Source organism: Barbatula barbatula, assembly GCF_947034865.1.
Source record: "Barbatula barbatula genome assembly, chromosome: 7".
In the NCBI taxonomy this organism is placed as follows: domain Eukaryota; kingdom Metazoa; phylum Chordata; class Actinopteri; order Cypriniformes; family Nemacheilidae; genus Barbatula; species Barbatula barbatula.
In genome coordinates, this window is record NC_136770.1 from 19,305,291 (window position 1) to 19,324,755 (window position 19,465).

The following is a 19,465-nucleotide window of genomic DNA, read 5'->3' on the forward strand; positions in this document are numbered from 1 at the left end:
TACTGGACATCTCTCTGATGACAACCCATGCCACACCATCTAACAAATTGAATCCGGAGCCTTTACATTAACAATTTCACTAGGCCTACCAGTTTAATAAATCTTATATAAGCTTTTTGTGTAAGAGCAACCAATGATAAAGATCCTGGAGATATTACTCTTTCACCAGCAGACATGTAGCAAATAGTTTTTAGTCATTTGACTGTTCATTTCAAAAGAGCATTTATTGATGTCTTATGGCACATTATTTAACAGTCATTAATACAGTATCAGTTCATGTGCATCTTAGTTTAAATACCCTAGCATTTTACTAAAAAAATAAAGATACTATACATTTAAGAAGCAAAATATGACAATTTAACACACGTCTCTGTAAAAACAAATGGTGTAACCTGATAACCCACAACACGATCTACTTTAATCAAACTTTAATGGACAGACCACATCGATAGTCAACAAAGATGTGCTTCTTTATTTAATTTACTTTAATAATAATATTAAATTAGTATTATATAATATACAGTATTTTATTATAATATAAAAACACTGTTATGTTCCTGGTTTGAGTTAACATTTACATTTATTCATTTGGCAGACGCTTTTATCCAAAGCGACTTACAAGTAGTTTTATACAGTGGCACATTAATGCAGATCAATCAGGGGTAAGGTGCCTTGCTCAAGGGCACTTCAGTCATGACCTGCTGGCACTGAGATTAGAACCAGCAACCATCTGATCACAAGACCAACGCTCTAACCGACAGTTTAAATGACAGTTGTGTGAAAAAAGTTTTCTATTGAAACTGTTCACTTTGCTACACGTCGGTATCATTTTCTGTAAAGCTGCTTAAATGCTATAAAAATAAAAGTAACATGCTTTACAGAACATACCTTAAATGTATTGTTTGTAAGCCACTCTTGTTTAAACATTAAACGTCTCTCTGAAAAAAGTAACAATTTATCCAAAGTTTTTTATACCAACTGTAATAAACATTGGTCCTATCAGAATGTCACTGGTCCACTCCCTCAATTTTGTGATGTTTTTCATATCAGTTGTGTGTTGTTTGATATCTTGCAGCTGTTTATAATCCAGTAAGGCCATGATGATGTCATAGCGGAGGATGACATTGAATATGTTCTTGTACATGTTACAGATTACCAAAGTAGAGATACCTCATAACTGTGTTTCAAGACTGAAACATTCATGTGTGAAAGCACAAAAACCTATCAATTTACCAACCAATTATGCAGTATTTAAAGTCATTGTTAGTTTCACATTTTTACACAAGTCACAAAACACTATGTAAATGAGACTCGATGACTAGAGTTTGTCTGTCTTTCGCAAAACTTTGTGCTATTTGCTTTTACTCCCATGGGAGTGGTTAATGTTTTTTTAGCAAGATGATCTACTGATCACAACAGATAATGACGAACAAGGCATATATAAAGATTTTCATTATTATGTGCTGAAAGGAGGTCCTAGTGACTACATCGATCTATAGCTTTGTTTTTTATACTATTTTTTCAACATATATATTTTAAATGATTGGTCATATGGTACTGAGAGTAAGGTTTTATAATCAGACACTTGAATAGAGTACACAGCTCTATTAGCCACTCACTCATCTGGGGAGACCCAAAAGTTTATGACACTAGCCATCAAACTGGCATTCTGTGCATTCTGTGCCATGCAAACACAATTTAGCAGTTGTTTGGCTGTGTTTGCGCCATTACCTGACTTGCACGATGCCTTTAGTATATCTGGTGTAAAAAACATAGCATGTGCAAATAAACAAAACTATCAGTGGGCACAATCACAGTAACTTCTTTAGTAACCTTAAATTACTGTTGATTGTCATAGTCAGAAACAGTTTGAGTTATGCCTTAGGAGCTCACGTGAAAGTGTATCTTTAAAGGCATGAATACTATTTTCTATTGTCCTTTTACAGCCCAAGGATATTTTTATACAGTTTCTCTATCAGGACATGATATACATGCTGTACTTCGGGTTTTGGGTCACAGGGTTTCTTTCAGTCTTGCTGACGGCGCTGGCAGGTCACTGGATGGAGTGCAGAGGATTTTCAATCTCTGAAAAAATTGAAAGTAAAAAGCTTAAACCTTGCAAAAGATTAACCGGGTGCCAAGGCAAAATTCTTTAAATGTGGGCCAGAGCCAATCTACCAAGTCCCTTTTTTAACATTTTAACTTCAATCATTAAAATTTTCAGTTTGCTTTATCGTCCTTGAAAACCCGTAGAATCTAAATGTTATTGCTCAGATGTTGATCCTAAATATGTCAAAGGATAAGAATCATGGTCACGGATGCGTTTCATTTAATCATCGACTTTGTCTCGGATGTTTCTCCAAAAATAGTTGGAACAAAACAAGATATAGGCCTATACTTTCTCAGGAGAACCAATGAGACAAAGGAGGCTTAAGCAAGTGTTTTCATTTGCTCTCTACTTAATCTCATTGCTGTCTAGAAGAAACAACTGAGACATCTTAGAGATCTCTTCTGTGATTTTTCTTTCTTATCTTACCTGTTTCAGTGTACCAGGTGTGATGAGGATAACATAGATCATCCATATGGGAACCAGCAATGTTGAGGAGAGGGTGAACCACCAGCCGAGAGCGTAGCCCCACCATGGATATTCAAATGTGTTGTTAAACTTCACAGGAGTGAATTTAACCAGAGAGAAAACAAATGTGCCCTAGAAAAGAAAAACAATATGTGAATTAGATAAATAACGGCTTTGATGTTCTTCACAAAAATTACTACTTAAGAAAACAAATAACATTGTTATTTCGGATATTCTATTCAAAGCAACTGCAATTGATTTTTTATAGAATGGCATGCAGGCAGAAAATACCTCTAATACCTAACAGATACCAACTGTTTGTGTGCAAAAATTTGACTGGCCGATGGTTAAATTCTTTGTTTAGTCGATCAGAAGACTTTTAGACATGTTTACATGCCGACCATTTTCTGCATTAACAGAGACCACATATTGGACGTGGGGTGATGAGTGTGCATTTCATCAGTTTGTCATGTGAGAACACTGTTTGGCAACTGTTAACTATTGTCATAACACCAATGCAAAGCAATATTAGAAAATTGCAAAGTTATGTTATTCACATTTCTTGACTTGCGTATGCGTGTCTGTGTTTTCTAATTCAGTGGCTAAACCTTATCGAAAAATACAGAAGTGGAACCACATTACAACATGACCTCCAAACATATACTGAACCATAACTTTACAGTGAGGGCAGTGGGTCTAAGAGTATAGGTTTACTTACAAGACACACAATAGGAGTGATGTACTTCCAACAGTATTTCATTAGCGTCAAAGGACGGTAACCGATCATGTCTACAATGTTTTCATAAAGACGATCAGCACCTGTAAACAAACAGAGATAAGTATTGGAATTTTTGAGCCTGACATGAAAATACAAAAAATCTGAACTACTAATCATTTAATTTATACATTTTTGAATGCATTTCGCACAACATGGCAGTATGGTGATGGCAAGCTTTTGCTTGAGAATCTGGGCCGTCAAAACAAAGCTCACAGGTTCAACAGTAATGTGTCCTTGTGAACAAGACACTAAAAGATTGTGCTACTAATAGATGGTCTAACTGTACGATTCTGTAGTAGTTTAAAATAAAAATAATTATATATTTTAACCCTAATAGCTGGATGTGTGGAATATCCTGCCAACCTATAAACCAGCATTGGTGTTACATGTAATACTCACCATAAAACCAGCCAATACACACTGACTGAGCAATCGCAAACAGCAGGAGGGTCATTCCACTGCAGGAATAATAATCAAATAACTGGAAGATATACAGACCACCCTATGGAACAGATTTAAGGAAAAGATTACTACATTTACATACAAGTTATGGGATTTATGGAAAGCATATCACGTGTTTGTGAATCTAAATCCAATACTTTAAAAATAAATGTATTGGACTAAATATATAAATTATCAATTTACAAATGAATTTGTCAAACCACAGGACTGTTTAAGTAAAATAGCAAAGGTCCAAAAATGTGACAGAATATTGAGACACATAAGTTACAAACTCTTATACTGAATATACATTTTAATCTAAAAGATCCTGTTATCAATCAATTACTCATATAGGTGTATATATTATATTGATTATTTTTATTATTAAGGGAGCCATATGTAATTGTTATTAAGGGAGCTTGGTATCGCAGTCCAAATTCTAAATATTGGAAGGGTTTTTCCCCCGCCCCTCCTCATCAGACGAGGCTCACAGGAGTCGCCAGACACTTACAGTAGTGTAATGGACAGCATCAACCCTTAAACTAAGTTTACCTGATAATTTATGTGTGTTTTGCAGTGGTTTTGTTGTTTGCAAATATCAAGCAGCTCATTTTAAGAAGTTGCGTCCTCCGGAGGAACAATAAAATAGTATATTATTCATCGCAAGTTGTAAAATAATATAGTAATTATTTCTAAGTATGCACCGTAATAGTACCGGAAAGGGTGTTCAATCTATTAACTCTCAAAGTATTTATTTCAAGAACTGAGTAGAGTACTTTCTGTATTGTAATAACATATGAAGATACGAACACCGTACACTGTATGCCGTGACAACTAGTCCAAGTATAATACTGTTACTAGAGAAGTGTAAATGTCCTTTTTGCACCTATATATATATATAGGGGTGAAACTAAAAAATGTTTTTATAATTTCGACTTTCTAAAATGCTCTATGTAAAATAACAACACACAGTAAAGATGAAATAATATTATCACTAACGAATTAACAGTATTTTAAGTAAAAATTATATTTTTATTATGTATGTCAAGAGTTGCCGCGGGCCACTGAGAAACATCGTCCTCTAGTTGTGCATGAGTTTCTTGTTGATTCACGTCTTCGGATGTTTCTTTGTCAGCCTCAAACTGCTATCTATACACTGTATATAATATCCAACCACCTGTTAACCGTAATCCAGTAATGATGATAGGTGTTCCAATTCGCGAGACATGATGAACGCGTTTGACCAATCACAGCAGACTCCCGTAATGATGGTAGGCGTTCTGTTCGCGGCACAAGCTGAACGTGTTTGACCAATCACAATAGACTACACCATCTGACCAATCACATGACACTAGACAGGCAGACAGGAGGGGATTAGACGGAAGAATCGCAGAACGAATCATTTGAGAGTCAGTCAAGAAGTTAGGTAAGAGAATAATTGCCTATTTTTACGACATAATAGTCTTTTTACACCTTGTGTTATGTACATAAACTTGTTGTTGGACACTCCATAAACCAAAGTAGGACCTTAAAAATCCAATGTTACGTACTCTTTAAGGTATAGTCCACCTAAAAATAAAAGTACTTACATCATTTACTGACCCAAACCTGTATGACTTTCTTTTGCAGAACATGACTAAAATAAAAGACAAGTCCAAAATCTAATTATTTTAACATGATAAAACAATACCTCAGTCACCATCAGATGGCCAACGAGAAAGCTGACCACACAGATGAGGAGGAGAAACAGTTTGCGACGTTGTCCTTGTAGGAAAAAGTTGGGATTCGTGTCCGTTATGGCGGTCATAAGAGCCTCCAGACATACAAACTAAAGAAAGAGAAATTACTGTACTGACAGCAACAGTGACCTAAAACCAACCATATCAGCATACGTCTCAATCACTCACCTCACTATCAAGCCCCAGCAGAATAATCATGGTGAAGAAACATATGGACCACAGCTGAGGCATGGGCATCATTGCCACGGCCCTTGGGTATGCTATGAAGGCCAAACCAGGACCTGGCAAAACAAGTGGAATTTTGCTTAGGCTTAGAGTGTAGGGAAATTACAGAAATAGCATCCGTGCTATGAAGGAGCTGCCTTTGAGTTACCTGACTCAGCCACCAATGAAATATCTACTCCCTGCTCATATGCCATGAAGCCCAAAACTGAAAATATGGCAAAGCCTGCCACAAAACTGGTTCCACTGTTCAAAAGGCACAGATAAATACAATCTCTGCAAGAAAGGCGAAAGATATGAAGAAAAATCATCACAAGTTTATTACTAAAATAAAGCAAATAGATTTCATATTTGAATGTGTATGTATTCAAACCCCCCCATAAGTTTCATAAATCCATTCCTGCACATACACCACCATTGAATTCAATTCAATTTTATCTATATAGCGCTTTTCACAATGTGCAATTTTCCAAAGCAGCTTCACAGGAGAAAATTTTAATTAAAACTGAAAATATCTAATATCAGCTGTCTCCTGGTGAGCAAGCCAACGTGGCCCTGTGGAGAGGAACACAAACTCCAATGATAAATAAATGGAGAAATCAATCTCAGTCGGGAGGGTCAGGTCCCCTCTGACATGTCACAGCTACACTAGTAGTAAATGTATACTAGTAGAATAACAGGGAGAGCTTATTAGTTGTGATTTAGGAATTTTCATTTTTATAACTGTTTAGCTCAAATTTTGTGACTGATAACAGAGGAATGTTAAGTGTTACAACACTAAGTATTGTAAATACAGTTTAGCATTAATGTGACGACAAGTCTTTGCGCTTGGTCGGTGATGGAATTGCCTGAGCTGGGATGGTCAGTCAGTCAGCAGGCTCTCGCAGGAGGATGGCATAAGTGAAGTTTAAAGTCACTTTTTTTTTTACTTCTCTCTACATTTTAGAATTGCTATGGAATAACGAATGTAAATATGGAAACTAAATCCTTAAAAAATTGCAAGTAATTCTCATGAGTTCTCACTTGTAACAGTTGTTGTTGTACTTATTGTAGCTTCCTAAAGCAGTTAGGCACCCAACGCAAAGAGCATAAGAGTAGAAGATCTGTGTTCCAGCATCCATCCACACCTACAGGGCAAGTGAGAACAAGTTCACCGTCAGTCCTACAGAGAAAGAACTTTCTGAGATACTTGTACAATAGTATATTGGTTATCAATGATTATTTCAAAAGCTTAACCAGGAATAGTACTTATTTAGTTCAAAAACTGTAATGAACAACAACTGCAACTGTGTTTTTAGATTAACTTTAAAATGTTAAGGTTAGTGCCCTACAAGACTACCTGTACCAATATGATGGTTTGCCATTACCATTCAGCATGTCCCTAGATTTGTTTACCTGTGGGTCTGCGAGGCGTGTTGGATTAGGGTAGAGGTAGAAGATGATGCCATCTATGGCCCCTGGCAACGTAAGACCTCGAATCAGAAGCACCAGCAGCATGAGATAAGGAAACGTAGCTGTAAAATACACAACCTGAAAGACAATAGACAAGCCCCACATTTTAAAATCTGTGTCAATATCCATCAGACAACACAAATGATATCATTACAGAAAGCCCTTGTAAGAACATGTAACGTGTAAAATTGTTGTGACATGAATAGGCCTTAAATGAGTTTAAAACCTTATTACCTTCTGTTTAAAGTTAAGATCTTAATTTAAAAACACCTATCAGTAAAGAGGGGTACTGCTATTTTGGTCCTAATTTAAGGTTTGTACTGCTTACGGAACAGCAACCAGAGGCAGGTACTTGCAGATTTTAACTACTACACTGCATATAATAAATCCAGTGATGATGTTCACGGTCTCATTTTATTCTTTATATCTGTCTGGTCCTGCATTATATCGATAAAATAAACTAACTTTACAGTAAAGGCAGCGCGTTGTGCTGGAAATACATTGCCCAATCCCTCCCCTCGGAGTCAAATCTCACTTTCAGAAAATTACAAAAAAATGATTCTGTTGTTTTTTCTCGCTAGTGCTTCTGACTTTATCAAATATATTTTAATAATGTAAAATATATAATATCAGACGATTTACTCGTGGGAACATTATAATTGCCACTCATAATGTATGCGTGTTTTATTATGTCTGATCTGTGTTACTGTGATAGAGGAGTGAATAATTGTTTATACAGTATTTAAAATAAACGGAAGACCATGATTATTCAGGAACATTAGAATCTTATGAGCAGTATTGAAAGATTGGAGAAGGACAATACAGCCGTTTATGATAAGCAATTAATAATAAGGTCTAAGTATTGCTTAACCTTGCTTAATTCTAAAGTTCGACATTTATTATGTTTTCACAATTTTAAGTTTTAACAGTTTACATTTGGTTTTATGAATGAACAAAGAATTACAATAAAAATACCAGTATTTTAAAGTATTTTTTTATAATACAGTGACACTGTCATGTTTTAATAACTCAACTCAAAACACTTAAATGAATACTATCAGTCTGAGTGAACAAAAAAGATAAACGCACAGATATACATTTTTAAGTTTAAAATATATTTAAGTAGCAAAAAAAAGAAAGTACAGATAAACGCAAGTAGCTTAAAATGACACAAGCGCATTCTATTACAATGAGATTTAATCTGTAGAATTTGCTTTACCCTTCTGTGACAGTTTCCCACAAATTTTGTGGCTGCCACACCAGTGAGGGGGCAAAGAAGATCCAGCGCATTGAGGCAACACCCAAGATCTGTTACCCTGTTTGCTACAATTAATAAGTAGACAACTGAATTCCACTGGAGCCTTCTGATTTTGTCAGTCAGCCTATTATGGACTTAAACTGTATATTTGACTGTAAACAATATTGTGGGCTATTCATATGAACACAGATCTTAGTGTAAACTGAACATGCACCACATTTATGGTACTTGTGAAAAGTAACCATCCAAACTTCAGCTTTTTGCACTGAAAACTGCTTTTGTCACAAATAGCCTCAGAGAAAGTTAGAAATTGTGTTTCCTAAGGTGTTTTATATAATCGGTTACAGTTTCAGTTAATAACATTTCCCTGAGCATTATTCATTTGACTTTTAATTTTTGCATACCTTGCCTGTGGACTTCACTCCTTTCCAGACGCAGAAGTAACAGGTGATCCAGGCCAACAGAAGACACAGAGCAAGTTCCCACCTCACACTGCCCAGCTCATTCACACTGCCTGTAATATTCAATACCCTCCTCCTACAAAACAATCTTTCTGTCATTGTAATTTCTAGAGATTTCTATTTGTATGTCAGGTACAAATCTTTATATGAATTAAATGATAATGTGGGTGTAAGTGCTTTTGGGTTTGGCAAACACTCACTCCCAGAATTCCTTAACAGGTGATGTTGCATTCTGCGCAAAGCTCAAATTTCTTGTGCCGTCTCGCTGGTCAAACTCTACACAGGTGTCTGTATGCAAGTAACAGATGTGAATGCAAAAATGAGAACCACTTTTTAGAAACTAGTTTTTAGAAACTAGTTTTGAAACATACCTGAATTCCACCAGTTCCTGCAGCTGGCCCAAGGTAGTTGACCACTAAAAGAAGAAAAAAGATAGAAGAAAGCCCAGGCCAGAATGATGATGTAGTAGATACTGGAATATAAGACGACCACCTGATTTCCATAACCCAGACCTAAACAGAAGCAGGTCAAAACACTCATTATTCTGTTTGCTTACATTAACTGACAAGCTTTAAACTGAAAGGTAATGTTAAATGTAAATGTACCAAAATAAAACAATGCATTTGATAGGGACCATCAATACCCTATTTTTGCAATTTTACAAAAATCAAATGTATTTTATGAACTACAAGTTGAAACAAATCCCATGTGCAGCTTCTGTAAATATGAAGCAAGATCATACCAAATGAAAGATCTACAAACAAATATGGCATTTTGAGAACTCAAGAACCCATAGCTGCCTCATTCAAGTTTCTTTTCTTCTCAATATACAAGCAGGAAACATGCATTTCAAACCACCATTGTTCGTTGCTTCTTTGTACAGGTGTTACTGTAAGACTAAAGCTAATTTTAACAGTAAACATACATCACAATGATATACAACAAGTTGTTAGCATTCCGATAGCAGCTTTTTTATATTTTCAAAACGTATATGCTGCTCACCTTCAAATAGCGGGCAAATCTTCCTCCAACAGGTAATAGACCCTTGGCTGGTGTACTGACCCAAAGCAATCTCCAAGAGAAACAGAGGAATGCCACAGGCGAATAGAAAAACCACATATGGAATGAAAAACACTCCTAAAAAGAGAACCTTAGCTGTTATATTTAAAGATAGCAGTGACTTGGAATTATAGTACTGGATTGTTCCAAAAGCTCACAAACCTCCTCCATTCTTGTAACACAGATATGGAAACCTCCACACATTTCCCAAACCAATGATCTGTCCCGCAACAGCTAAGATAAACTCCACTTTACTGGACCACTGGCCCCTCACTCGGGTTTTGGGCCCTGTGTGGATTCTTTCTGAATCTGGGTAAGCCAGTTTAAACTGCACTTCTGGATCATGCTGCATCTCCATGTCACTGCAAAACAAGTACAACATTGCAAACATCTGTCCAAACAGTAAAGCCATTGAAGCCCAACAACATTTAGATCAGAAAGGTCAAAAACAGCAACGACATTGTTGTTCGAGTCGGGTTGATCCAACTCCTACCCTTACTTACTGTAATGAGGCATTCAAATAACAAGGTTAGAAGTCTGTCATGAATTACTCACTTGCTCTAGTTGTTCCAAACCTGTGTACACTTCTGCCATGCCATAGTAGGAAAATCATACTACCATAGTAGGAAAAATTTAAATGGTAGTCAAAGGGGCCCCAGAACTGTTTGCTTTGCTAAATTCCTCAGAATATCTTCTTTTGTGTTCAACAGAACAAAACTTTATTATTTGAAATTTCCCATTTACGCATTATGCTTTTGTCCAAAGCGACTTACATTGCATTGTACTATACATTTCTTTCTGACCATGTGCAATCCCTTGGGATCGAACCCATGACCTTGGCATAGGCAGCACAATGCTCTAACCACTAAGCCACACTTTCTTCGAAATTCTGAAAAGTGCGTGTGTGTTTGGGAATTTCTGCTATTTTAAATCAAATTTTGTTAATAGGTCTATATAAAAATGTCAAAACCTTGAGGACTTTTCGTTTAAGCTACTATTTCGTTTTTTACTCTTCTCACGCTTAAGTCAAGAGGATTCTTTTTGAAGGTTTCTTTACATTTCGTGTTGAATAAATCAAATAAAAACATCAGTTTGTTTTGTTTTATGCATTGAAGAAAAGTTTATATTAATTGGGAATCCTTTTTGAGGAATGGATCATTTTATTATTTATATATTTTTGTCGAATATCTTGTTCTCTATAGGTGTATTGTAGCCAAAACTTTAAGATTTCTTTCTACTACGGTAGTCAATGGTGCCTCAGAATTGTCGTTGCTAAAATTCTCCAAAATAACATTCTTTGTGTTCAACCAAACAAAGAAATGTATAACTAGAGGGTGAGTAATTCATAATAGAATTTTCATTTTTGGGTTGACATGTACTATGTAACATATTCTACAATTAGATTATGAATAGATGGACCTGTTACTCTGCGCTTACAAATACTGACCACAAATGTCCTTTCTTGGACTTCCGTCCAATTATAATGTTTACATTCTACTGTATCAAAGGGAATATTTAGGAAACAGCAGAAAGCATGAATGTTCGTTTATTATTGATTAAAGGATTTGCGCACATAAATTATCTTCGTGATATTCATCGCACATACAGTAGTGATGTGAAAATAAAGAAGGAACTCACTCTGTGACGGCGCTTTTGTTCATGACCTTTATCCTACATTCAGCAGCCGAACACTCGGGCTGTTCAGTCTAAAAATGCGCTCGAACCCACGCCGATGAGACTCCGGGGCCAAACGAAACACTCTTGAAAAGAAACGCCGTTAAGCAAACTACGCAGTTCGTTTCATCTTTCAAAGCTCCTCGGTGAATTGTAATGCGTTATAATGAAAGTAAACGGAAAACGAAGGTTAGCGCTGTGTACCTGACGCAGGCAATCGGTCAGGAAGTTGAGAAAGCCGCTTCTACCGCATTTAGTCTGACCATAAACTTTATGGTTAATTCAGGTTCTTGCTTAATCTAATGTAGTTCAAGCCTACCCATCTCCTTCTAACTAGTACGGTAAAGCAGTCCACACAGAACTGCGAATGTGTGATCGTATGCGTGTCCATATGTGTATGTGTGAGTGTAAAATTAGGGCGGGGCTAAACTCAACAGTTTGTAAAGCACTACACTTAACATAAACATACAATTTTTAGGAATGTATATTTGTAATACACCTAAGAACACTTTACCTTACTTCGATAGACCGATTAATACATGTTTATGTCATTTTTTATTGTAATCTTACGGTTCTTCATATAAGCTACTATTTAGTTGTTTTACTCTTCTCACGCTTAAGTCATGAGGATTCTTTTTGAAGGTTTTGAATAAGTCAAATAAAATCATCTGGTTATTTTGTTTTATGCATTGAAGAAAAGTTAATATTAACTGGGAATCCTTCTTGAGGAATGGAAAATTTATTATATATATTTTTTGTCGCATAGTTTGTTCTCTATAAGTATAGATATTGCAACTGTATCTTGTGACTGAACCCACTTAACCTTGTGTTGACGCTGCCTCTGTTTCTGTGGACACTGGATGCTGAAGGGTTGGGCGGGCGGATACAAACCCTGCCCTTTAAAAGGTGATGGCTAAATTTCATGGCAGCTGCCCTGGCGAACCGGTTTCTGACGCATTTACAACGCATGTATCAATTGACCCAATTCTGATTTTCCTCCAATGTGGTACTGATCGGATATCTCCCATGACCACGTAAGCAGGAAAAAAAAGCACATGGATTCCGATATTTTCAGTTCGGGTTCAGGCCTCGATATGTGGAAATATCTGATATGAATCGGATAAGTGCAGTTGCGTCTGCCGGAATTCCAAACCTGCCAAAATAGTGAATACACACAAGAATAACTCTACGAAGAAATGTAAAAACGCAAAAATAAATGAGTATTTTATTTCCTTATTTATGTGTAATTATATACTTTTCCACGTTTATTTATTTTTTCATTTATTTATTTATACATTTATTTATTTTACCATTTAATTATTTAAACATTTATTTATTTTCACATATATTTATTTATGTATTTATTGATGCTAATGAGTGGGGTTTCACCTCAGACATAGCAATCGATCTCAGAGCTGCGGTGCTGAAGCTTTGAGGTACAGTGACACCTTGTGGTCAACCAATCAAATCGAGATTGACGAAGTTGTATAGATAAATCAATCTAGAGAAAATCAAGCGCATTTCACAGAAGTCTACGCAAGCATTACGATTACAATAAATCTTATTGAGGAGTTATATTATTTTATTTAACATGCATTAAAAAATAGTAATATAATCGTATTTCCAGTAGGCCTGTTTTTTTAAAGAAACGTGCTCTGTTCTCTGAGGTGCAAGCTGCAGCAGTCTTAATGTAATGTTGATTTGAATCATTAACTCATGTGTGGTGGTGTGTAGTTAATATACAGTATGTCTTTATGTGATTTCTGGTGATGCTATGTAATGTGTGTATATGGGTGGCCACATTAACTAATTTGGTGTATTGTACAATGACTTTTCATACCCTGCTGGTCCATCTAGTAAAGCCACAATGTCCTTAAATCAACATGGTGGAGTGTCATTAACAACTTTGTGTGTGTGTGTAGAAAATGAAACTACTCTGTGGCCTCCCCCTGTGTTTAAAACGTAGTTTTATTTGTATACAGTAAATGATAGCCTGCAATTATTCTGATTTGACTTTGTGTGCTTAAAAGTAGCCGATTAATGCCCACTGAACATTCTTCATGTCTATTTTTGCCTGTTACTATACTGTATATTTATCTACAATTATTTGAATGCTATTAAACCACATTCCTGTTTTCTCTTCACATTTTCCTGCCATTTATTCTTCACATGTTTGATTGAAGACTTCACTCTTATTTTCTTTATGTCATTTTTTATTTGTGGTTTCCTTTGCATACTCATGCCAACTCATTTCCTTTTACTCCAACATAAGAACCCTTTGGAACCTTTCTTGTCGTCCTTGTCGTCATTGTTCTGCATTTACCAATAAATAGATCCTATATAAATGGAAGGTACTTAAGTAAAATAAAAATAAAAAATATGCGCTACGTAATAATCTAACAATATAGCCCTATTTGGCTAAATATGTGGAAAGAGGTAATAAAAGCAAACCGTGCTAGTGAGCCACCTAAAAATCCAGCAAGGGAAATTCCGTCACCTTGACAGCCCTATTCACTATTAAAAATATGCCCATGACATCACATTATAGAACATTAATCATCACGTGTCTTTATGTGTGACACATTATGTGCGCATTTTCCGGAGGTGATCAGATTCTTGCTATTTATATGCGGACTATGCGGCTGTATAGGGCGCCGCAGCCACCAGGGGGCCCCCAAACTGCAAGTTCAGCCTCATATTTGATTATATTTCGGAGAATTAAAAGTACCTGTCTTTCTTTGCATGTATTGCATGCATTCATTATACAATCATTTGCAAAGCATGTAAGTGTTCATGGGGTAATCAGGTCAAAATCACCTTTGGGCTGGGCTGTCACGTGGTACGTGACGTCTGCCGACAGGTGTGGGTAGCCGCCCACCTTCCACCGAAGTGATGAGAATAACGGTACTAGACGCTAATCACAATGTCATCGGAACGTTATGCGTCTGGTGCAGAGAAACGCAAAAAAGAAGAAAACCGATGCAGAGAAACGATCACAGGATGAAGGTAATGCATTTGATGTGGGTGAAGGGGGACACATGACATAATGGCAACTTTTGAACAAGTTAGTTTGCTACTTTTGTCATGCTGGCTAGCTCGGCTAGCCTCAGATAAATGTGAGCTACCTCAGCTAACGGGCTATGATTGTTTGTTTGTATGTAAATAAAGTCAGCTTTATCCAGAGTTTGCTATACAAAAAGGCTCAGATAAATGTTTCTCAAGCATAGACCTATGCTACTACTTTATAAATAAAACCAATTATTATCATTAGCAGTAGCAGTAGCAGTAGCAGTGTAGCAGTGGATTATGCATATAGCACTATGAACTTTAAATGATCACTGTGCTATGAAATATTATCCAATTCTTTGCTCTGTTGTATTATTATTTACTGTGGTCTGCTTACTGGACAAATCTGCAGTTTTAGCTGAATTAGCCTTACCAAATGTATTAGAATATATGTTGTGACAATGTAGTTTACTAATTTTAACAAACCTGTACATTTAAAGCATAGGACTGCTAGTTGTCCACTTTGGAGTGCACTTCAAGATATATGCAAACATATTCCCTTCATATCATATGGTGCTCATTTTTCACTCATTTACCTCCATTTTTATTAATTAACTAGTATAATGTGGAGAGAAACACAGAGAAAACTGGTAGATGCTTTAACAGTTACACTGTATATTGTAATGTTTAATATAAAAGCAGATTCAGAATGTTTTGCATAGTGCAACACAGCTGCAGTTATATGAAATGAATAGTTGCTTCTGATTGCTTGGTAACCTAATGAGCTTTTGTCTTTGCTGGAGGAATTTTGAAATACTTTGGAGGTCCAGTTCAAGGAGAGCCAGGGGGACCTTCATCAGCAAGCAGCAGGACCATCAGCAACTGCTCCGGACGAGCAAGCAGCATGACTATCATCTCCTACAGACCTGGAAGCACAACTGCCAGTTTTTTATCAACCAATTGATCCAGCTGACTGGCCATTTGTTCTCTCAGATTCAGGTCAGCCCGGACTTGATATTTCCCAGAAGAGAAGATGGTCGAAGCTTTCATCATCATTACTTCTACAGAACATTAGTGAATGGAATGTAAAACTGTGATCTGATCACAAAGTATTGATGTTGTACAGTTATATATGGTTCATTTTAAACTACAACTAAAATATATAACTACATAACTAGTTTTTTTGTGTTTTTTATTGATTGTGCAAGAACATGGATGCATTATATACTTATTTAAGTATGTTTAGTTTTTTTACTGTTTTGGAATGGTGGGTTTAAGCTTTTTTATGTTATTCCATCTCAAAGTTTACAATAAACATTTTTCAAGAACACTCTGCATCTGTTGCATTTATTAATGTAATCTAGCCTGCTTTCCTCTTAAAATGTAACAAAATGCTGCATCGTCACAGAATATATGAAAAAGTTAGGAACCTCAGAGTTTAAAAAAAATAGGGGCCCCCAAATAGCTAGAAACGACCCTGAGTATACGTCTACCTCGGGTTGTTTCACCATGTGCAGCGATATAGTCACAAAAACGGAATTGAGCATCAAGAACTGCAGTGTAAATATGGCCATTTGGGTTTGGTATTTTTATAAAAACTCCTTTAAAAACGTATTTTTACCCATGTGACTTATTATTTGGGATCAAATGTGTCTACAAATGTTTTGAACTAAACAATCCCATATGACATTCATTATTATAAATAGCGTGATTTAACAATACGTTCATTTTGTGACGTCATGTAAAGAAACGAAGACACAAAATGACGGGGCACATGTTGTTGCTTTTTTCTTTGCCAAACTTAATCTGACCCTGCTGATTAAAAAAGGTAATCGGTGAATTAGTTGTAATGTGTAGCCCTGTCTACTAGAGGCCACCAGTAGAGGTCAGTGTTGATTGTATAAACACAGGCACTTCTGCCGTTTATGTGTGTTGTGTGTTCTGCGTTGATATGAAATAAAGCAATTATTCTCCAATAATATGCTCCTAACATGGTAGATAGTAGCACAGGAAAAAAAGAGTCCGTTTCAGAATTTATATTCTTACTTTTAATATTTCCTAAACCGTATGTAGACCGTTTTTCTTCAGTTTGTTTGGTGTTGGCAGTCACAACATAAACAAAGGTTCCAGGGACCCGTTTCAGAAAGCAGGGTAAGTGCAAACTCAGTGTAAATTAACCCCAGAAAACGGGACACTCTGGGTTTTCAGTTTCAGAACGCGAGGTATATCAAACCCGCGACCGCGGGGTAAGTGAAGCCCGTTTCAGAAATCGAGGTATTTATACTCCGAGTAAGTGACCATAGTAACCTACTCTGTGAACCTAACCTGGTCGGGATCAGGGGTGTATTCCAGAAAGCAGGTTATGTGACTTACCCGGGTAAGTTTAGGAGTAAGTAAGCGGATAACCTCTGCTTTCGGTTCCAAAAACGGAGGTAACTTTCGGGTTATGTAAGTAACCATAGCAACTGACTCTCTGAGGATAACCTGCTCCGGAGCAGGTTATGTTACAGGGTTAGTTTGTTTCAGAGAGGTTTCCGAGCATGGCGTGCCCTTGCGATGAGGATCCTGTGGACGTAGAGGCACAGATTATACGGGTTTTTTTTCGCCGTGAGAGGGTGATAAGACCACCGTCTTTTCTTATCCTAACGAATATTTGCAGGAGCGCTATCGTTTTTCTAGGCAGTCGTTAATTTATTTAACAAACCTACTAAAACCACACATCTCAGACGTGACAAACCGCGGGTCAGCGCTTGGCGCCGAACAAATTCTTTGTATTGCTCTGCGCTTTTTTGCTACAGGGAGTTTTCTCTACAATGTGGGCGATGCAGAGCATGTGGGAAAGGCAACAGTGTTTAGAGCAGTTCGTACAGTATGCATGGCACTGAAACGGTTTCCACACACTTTTGTACAGTTCCCTGGCCATAAACCTGTGCGCTTTATTAAAGAAGAATTCCACTGGGTGGCAGGTTTGCTCTCAGAAATTCTGTCATCTACTTCAATTAAATGACATTTCTTAATAAGTTTATTTTGACTGCACACACATACACGTAAAGGCTACACAGACTTTTTAAACTTGTTCTTAATCTTAATATCAGGGTTCCCAAACGCAACTTGAGTTGTTGTGGGAGGTAGCAAAGTCTGACGAAGTGCCCTCTGGAATCCCATCGACCACAGGGCGACCTTTATTAAACTCCTCAGATGGGGTGAGAGGAGGTGGAGGTGGACCCCCGCCAGTTAGACGGGCCTCAGCCTTCTTTCGATTAGCTATATAGGAAGAATACTGTAAAAGTAACTTAAGACATTGATCTTACAACAGTTCAAATAAAATATTACCTTTTTGGAGAATGTTTTTGTGTTTCATTTTGACTTGGGAAAGAGTTCTTTTGGCTCCAGAAGGATTACACCTTATAAAACAAGAGGCCTAAATATTTCTTGTCAATATACATTGCACTGTATTCTTAAGAAACTGATGTAGTAAATGCTTGTCGAGTCATGCCACATGCTCAAAAAGACAATTGTTCAACTTTGCAAATTAACAAAATGCAAGCATATTTACAATGTTATAAAAACAATCTTACGCATTGACTCTGTCAGTTATATTTTGCCAAGCCAATTGTCTCTCCCTCGCATATGCAGCTGTGTTGCTTTTTTTCATTATAATGGGCTTGAACTCCTCATAAGCAAACATTAAAACTTCTAACTCCGCTTCGGAGAAGTACGCGGCACGTAACTTTTCACCCTTAGTTTCCATGGTGACTCCTGAATTCGGCGTTCCATTGAAAATGCCTTGATATGTTCTCCGTGCGCGCGCATTAACTCAAGGTTATTAGCAGTAGGTTGATTAAACTAACTCGACACAGGTGTTTTGGAACCGACATACCCAGAGTAAGCAGGTTTTGGGTTAATCAACCCACAGTTCAGGGTTAATCTGATGGTAAATTAACCCAGTTTTCTGGAATACACCCCAGGTTTTATTCCACTAACCCGAGGTTTGTTACAATCTCCGCCCCTTTTAGAAGCGCGAGCGGAGTTGAAATTGCCTTCGCCGTTTGTTTTTTCAATCGTTTTCCTTAATCTTAATCGAAAAGTTCGTAACACATTAAAATGGCATGTCCGTTTATTCAGGAACCCTTAGATGAGGAAGCTGCATTCATTCGGAGAGAGTTCAATTTACGTCGGGAGAGAATATATGGTGAAGCCCCGTTTGGATGTTTTTTCATATCCGGAGAATTCTTTATTTGAGTGATACAGTTTTTCTTTACAGTCCATTAAATATATCCACACTCTGCTTCATCCTTACATCACAAACCTCACTCGTCGTGGCCGCGCTCTTACATCTGAGCAGATTCTTTGTATGGCCTTACGTTTCTTTGCTAATGGAAGCTTTCTATATAACACCGGGGATGCAGAACACGTTAGCAAGGCAACTGTATGCAGAGCAGTAAGAAACGTGTGCATCGCTCTCAAGCACTTTTTATACATTTGTGTTAAGTTTCCTTTGAGAGCCATCAAAGAGGAGTTTCATAGGACTGCAGGTGAATGGTGAACGTCTTTCTGAATTAGGCTGATCAAATATATGTGGTCTTGCTGCCACCTCTAATAATTCAAATACCCTTTAGGATTTCACCCGACTGAATGATGTTTATAAATTTCATTTTCAGCTGCTGCCATGTTCTTTTTTATTTCAGAAGGATTGCACCTACATGACAAAAAATATATATGTTTATATATACATATATAGATATAGTGCCTCCAATTCGACTGGCGAGAAATAAACGGAGCGCTTTTTGTCACGTGGCG

The 19,465-nt window shown here is 36.9% G+C and overlaps 1 protein-coding gene across 1 annotated transcript; it reads right to left on the reverse strand.

Moving 5' to 3' along the window:
• Positions 1–564: 564 nt before the first annotated feature.
• Positions 565–12,068, reverse strand: slc6a22.1 (solute carrier family 6 member 22, tandem duplicate 1). The gene is made up of 16 exons (XM_079461230.1): positions 11,864–12,068; positions 11,624–11,745; positions 10,148–10,347; positions 9,929–10,063; positions 9,298–9,438; positions 9,127–9,214; positions 8,870–9,002; positions 7,151–7,285; positions 6,779–6,882; positions 5,907–6,031; positions 5,702–5,814; positions 5,485–5,622; positions 3,753–3,855; positions 3,294–3,394; positions 2,537–2,707; positions 565–2,085 (listed from the first exon to the last, which is right to left on the reverse strand). The coding sequence occupies exons 2-16, from the start codon at positions 11,644–11,646 to the stop codon at positions 2,014–2,016; spliced, it is 1,782 nt and encodes a 593-aa protein (XP_079317356.1). The 5' UTR covers positions 11,647–11,745; positions 11,864–12,068; the 3' UTR covers positions 565–2,013.
• Positions 12,069–19,465: the final 7,397 nt, after the last annotated feature.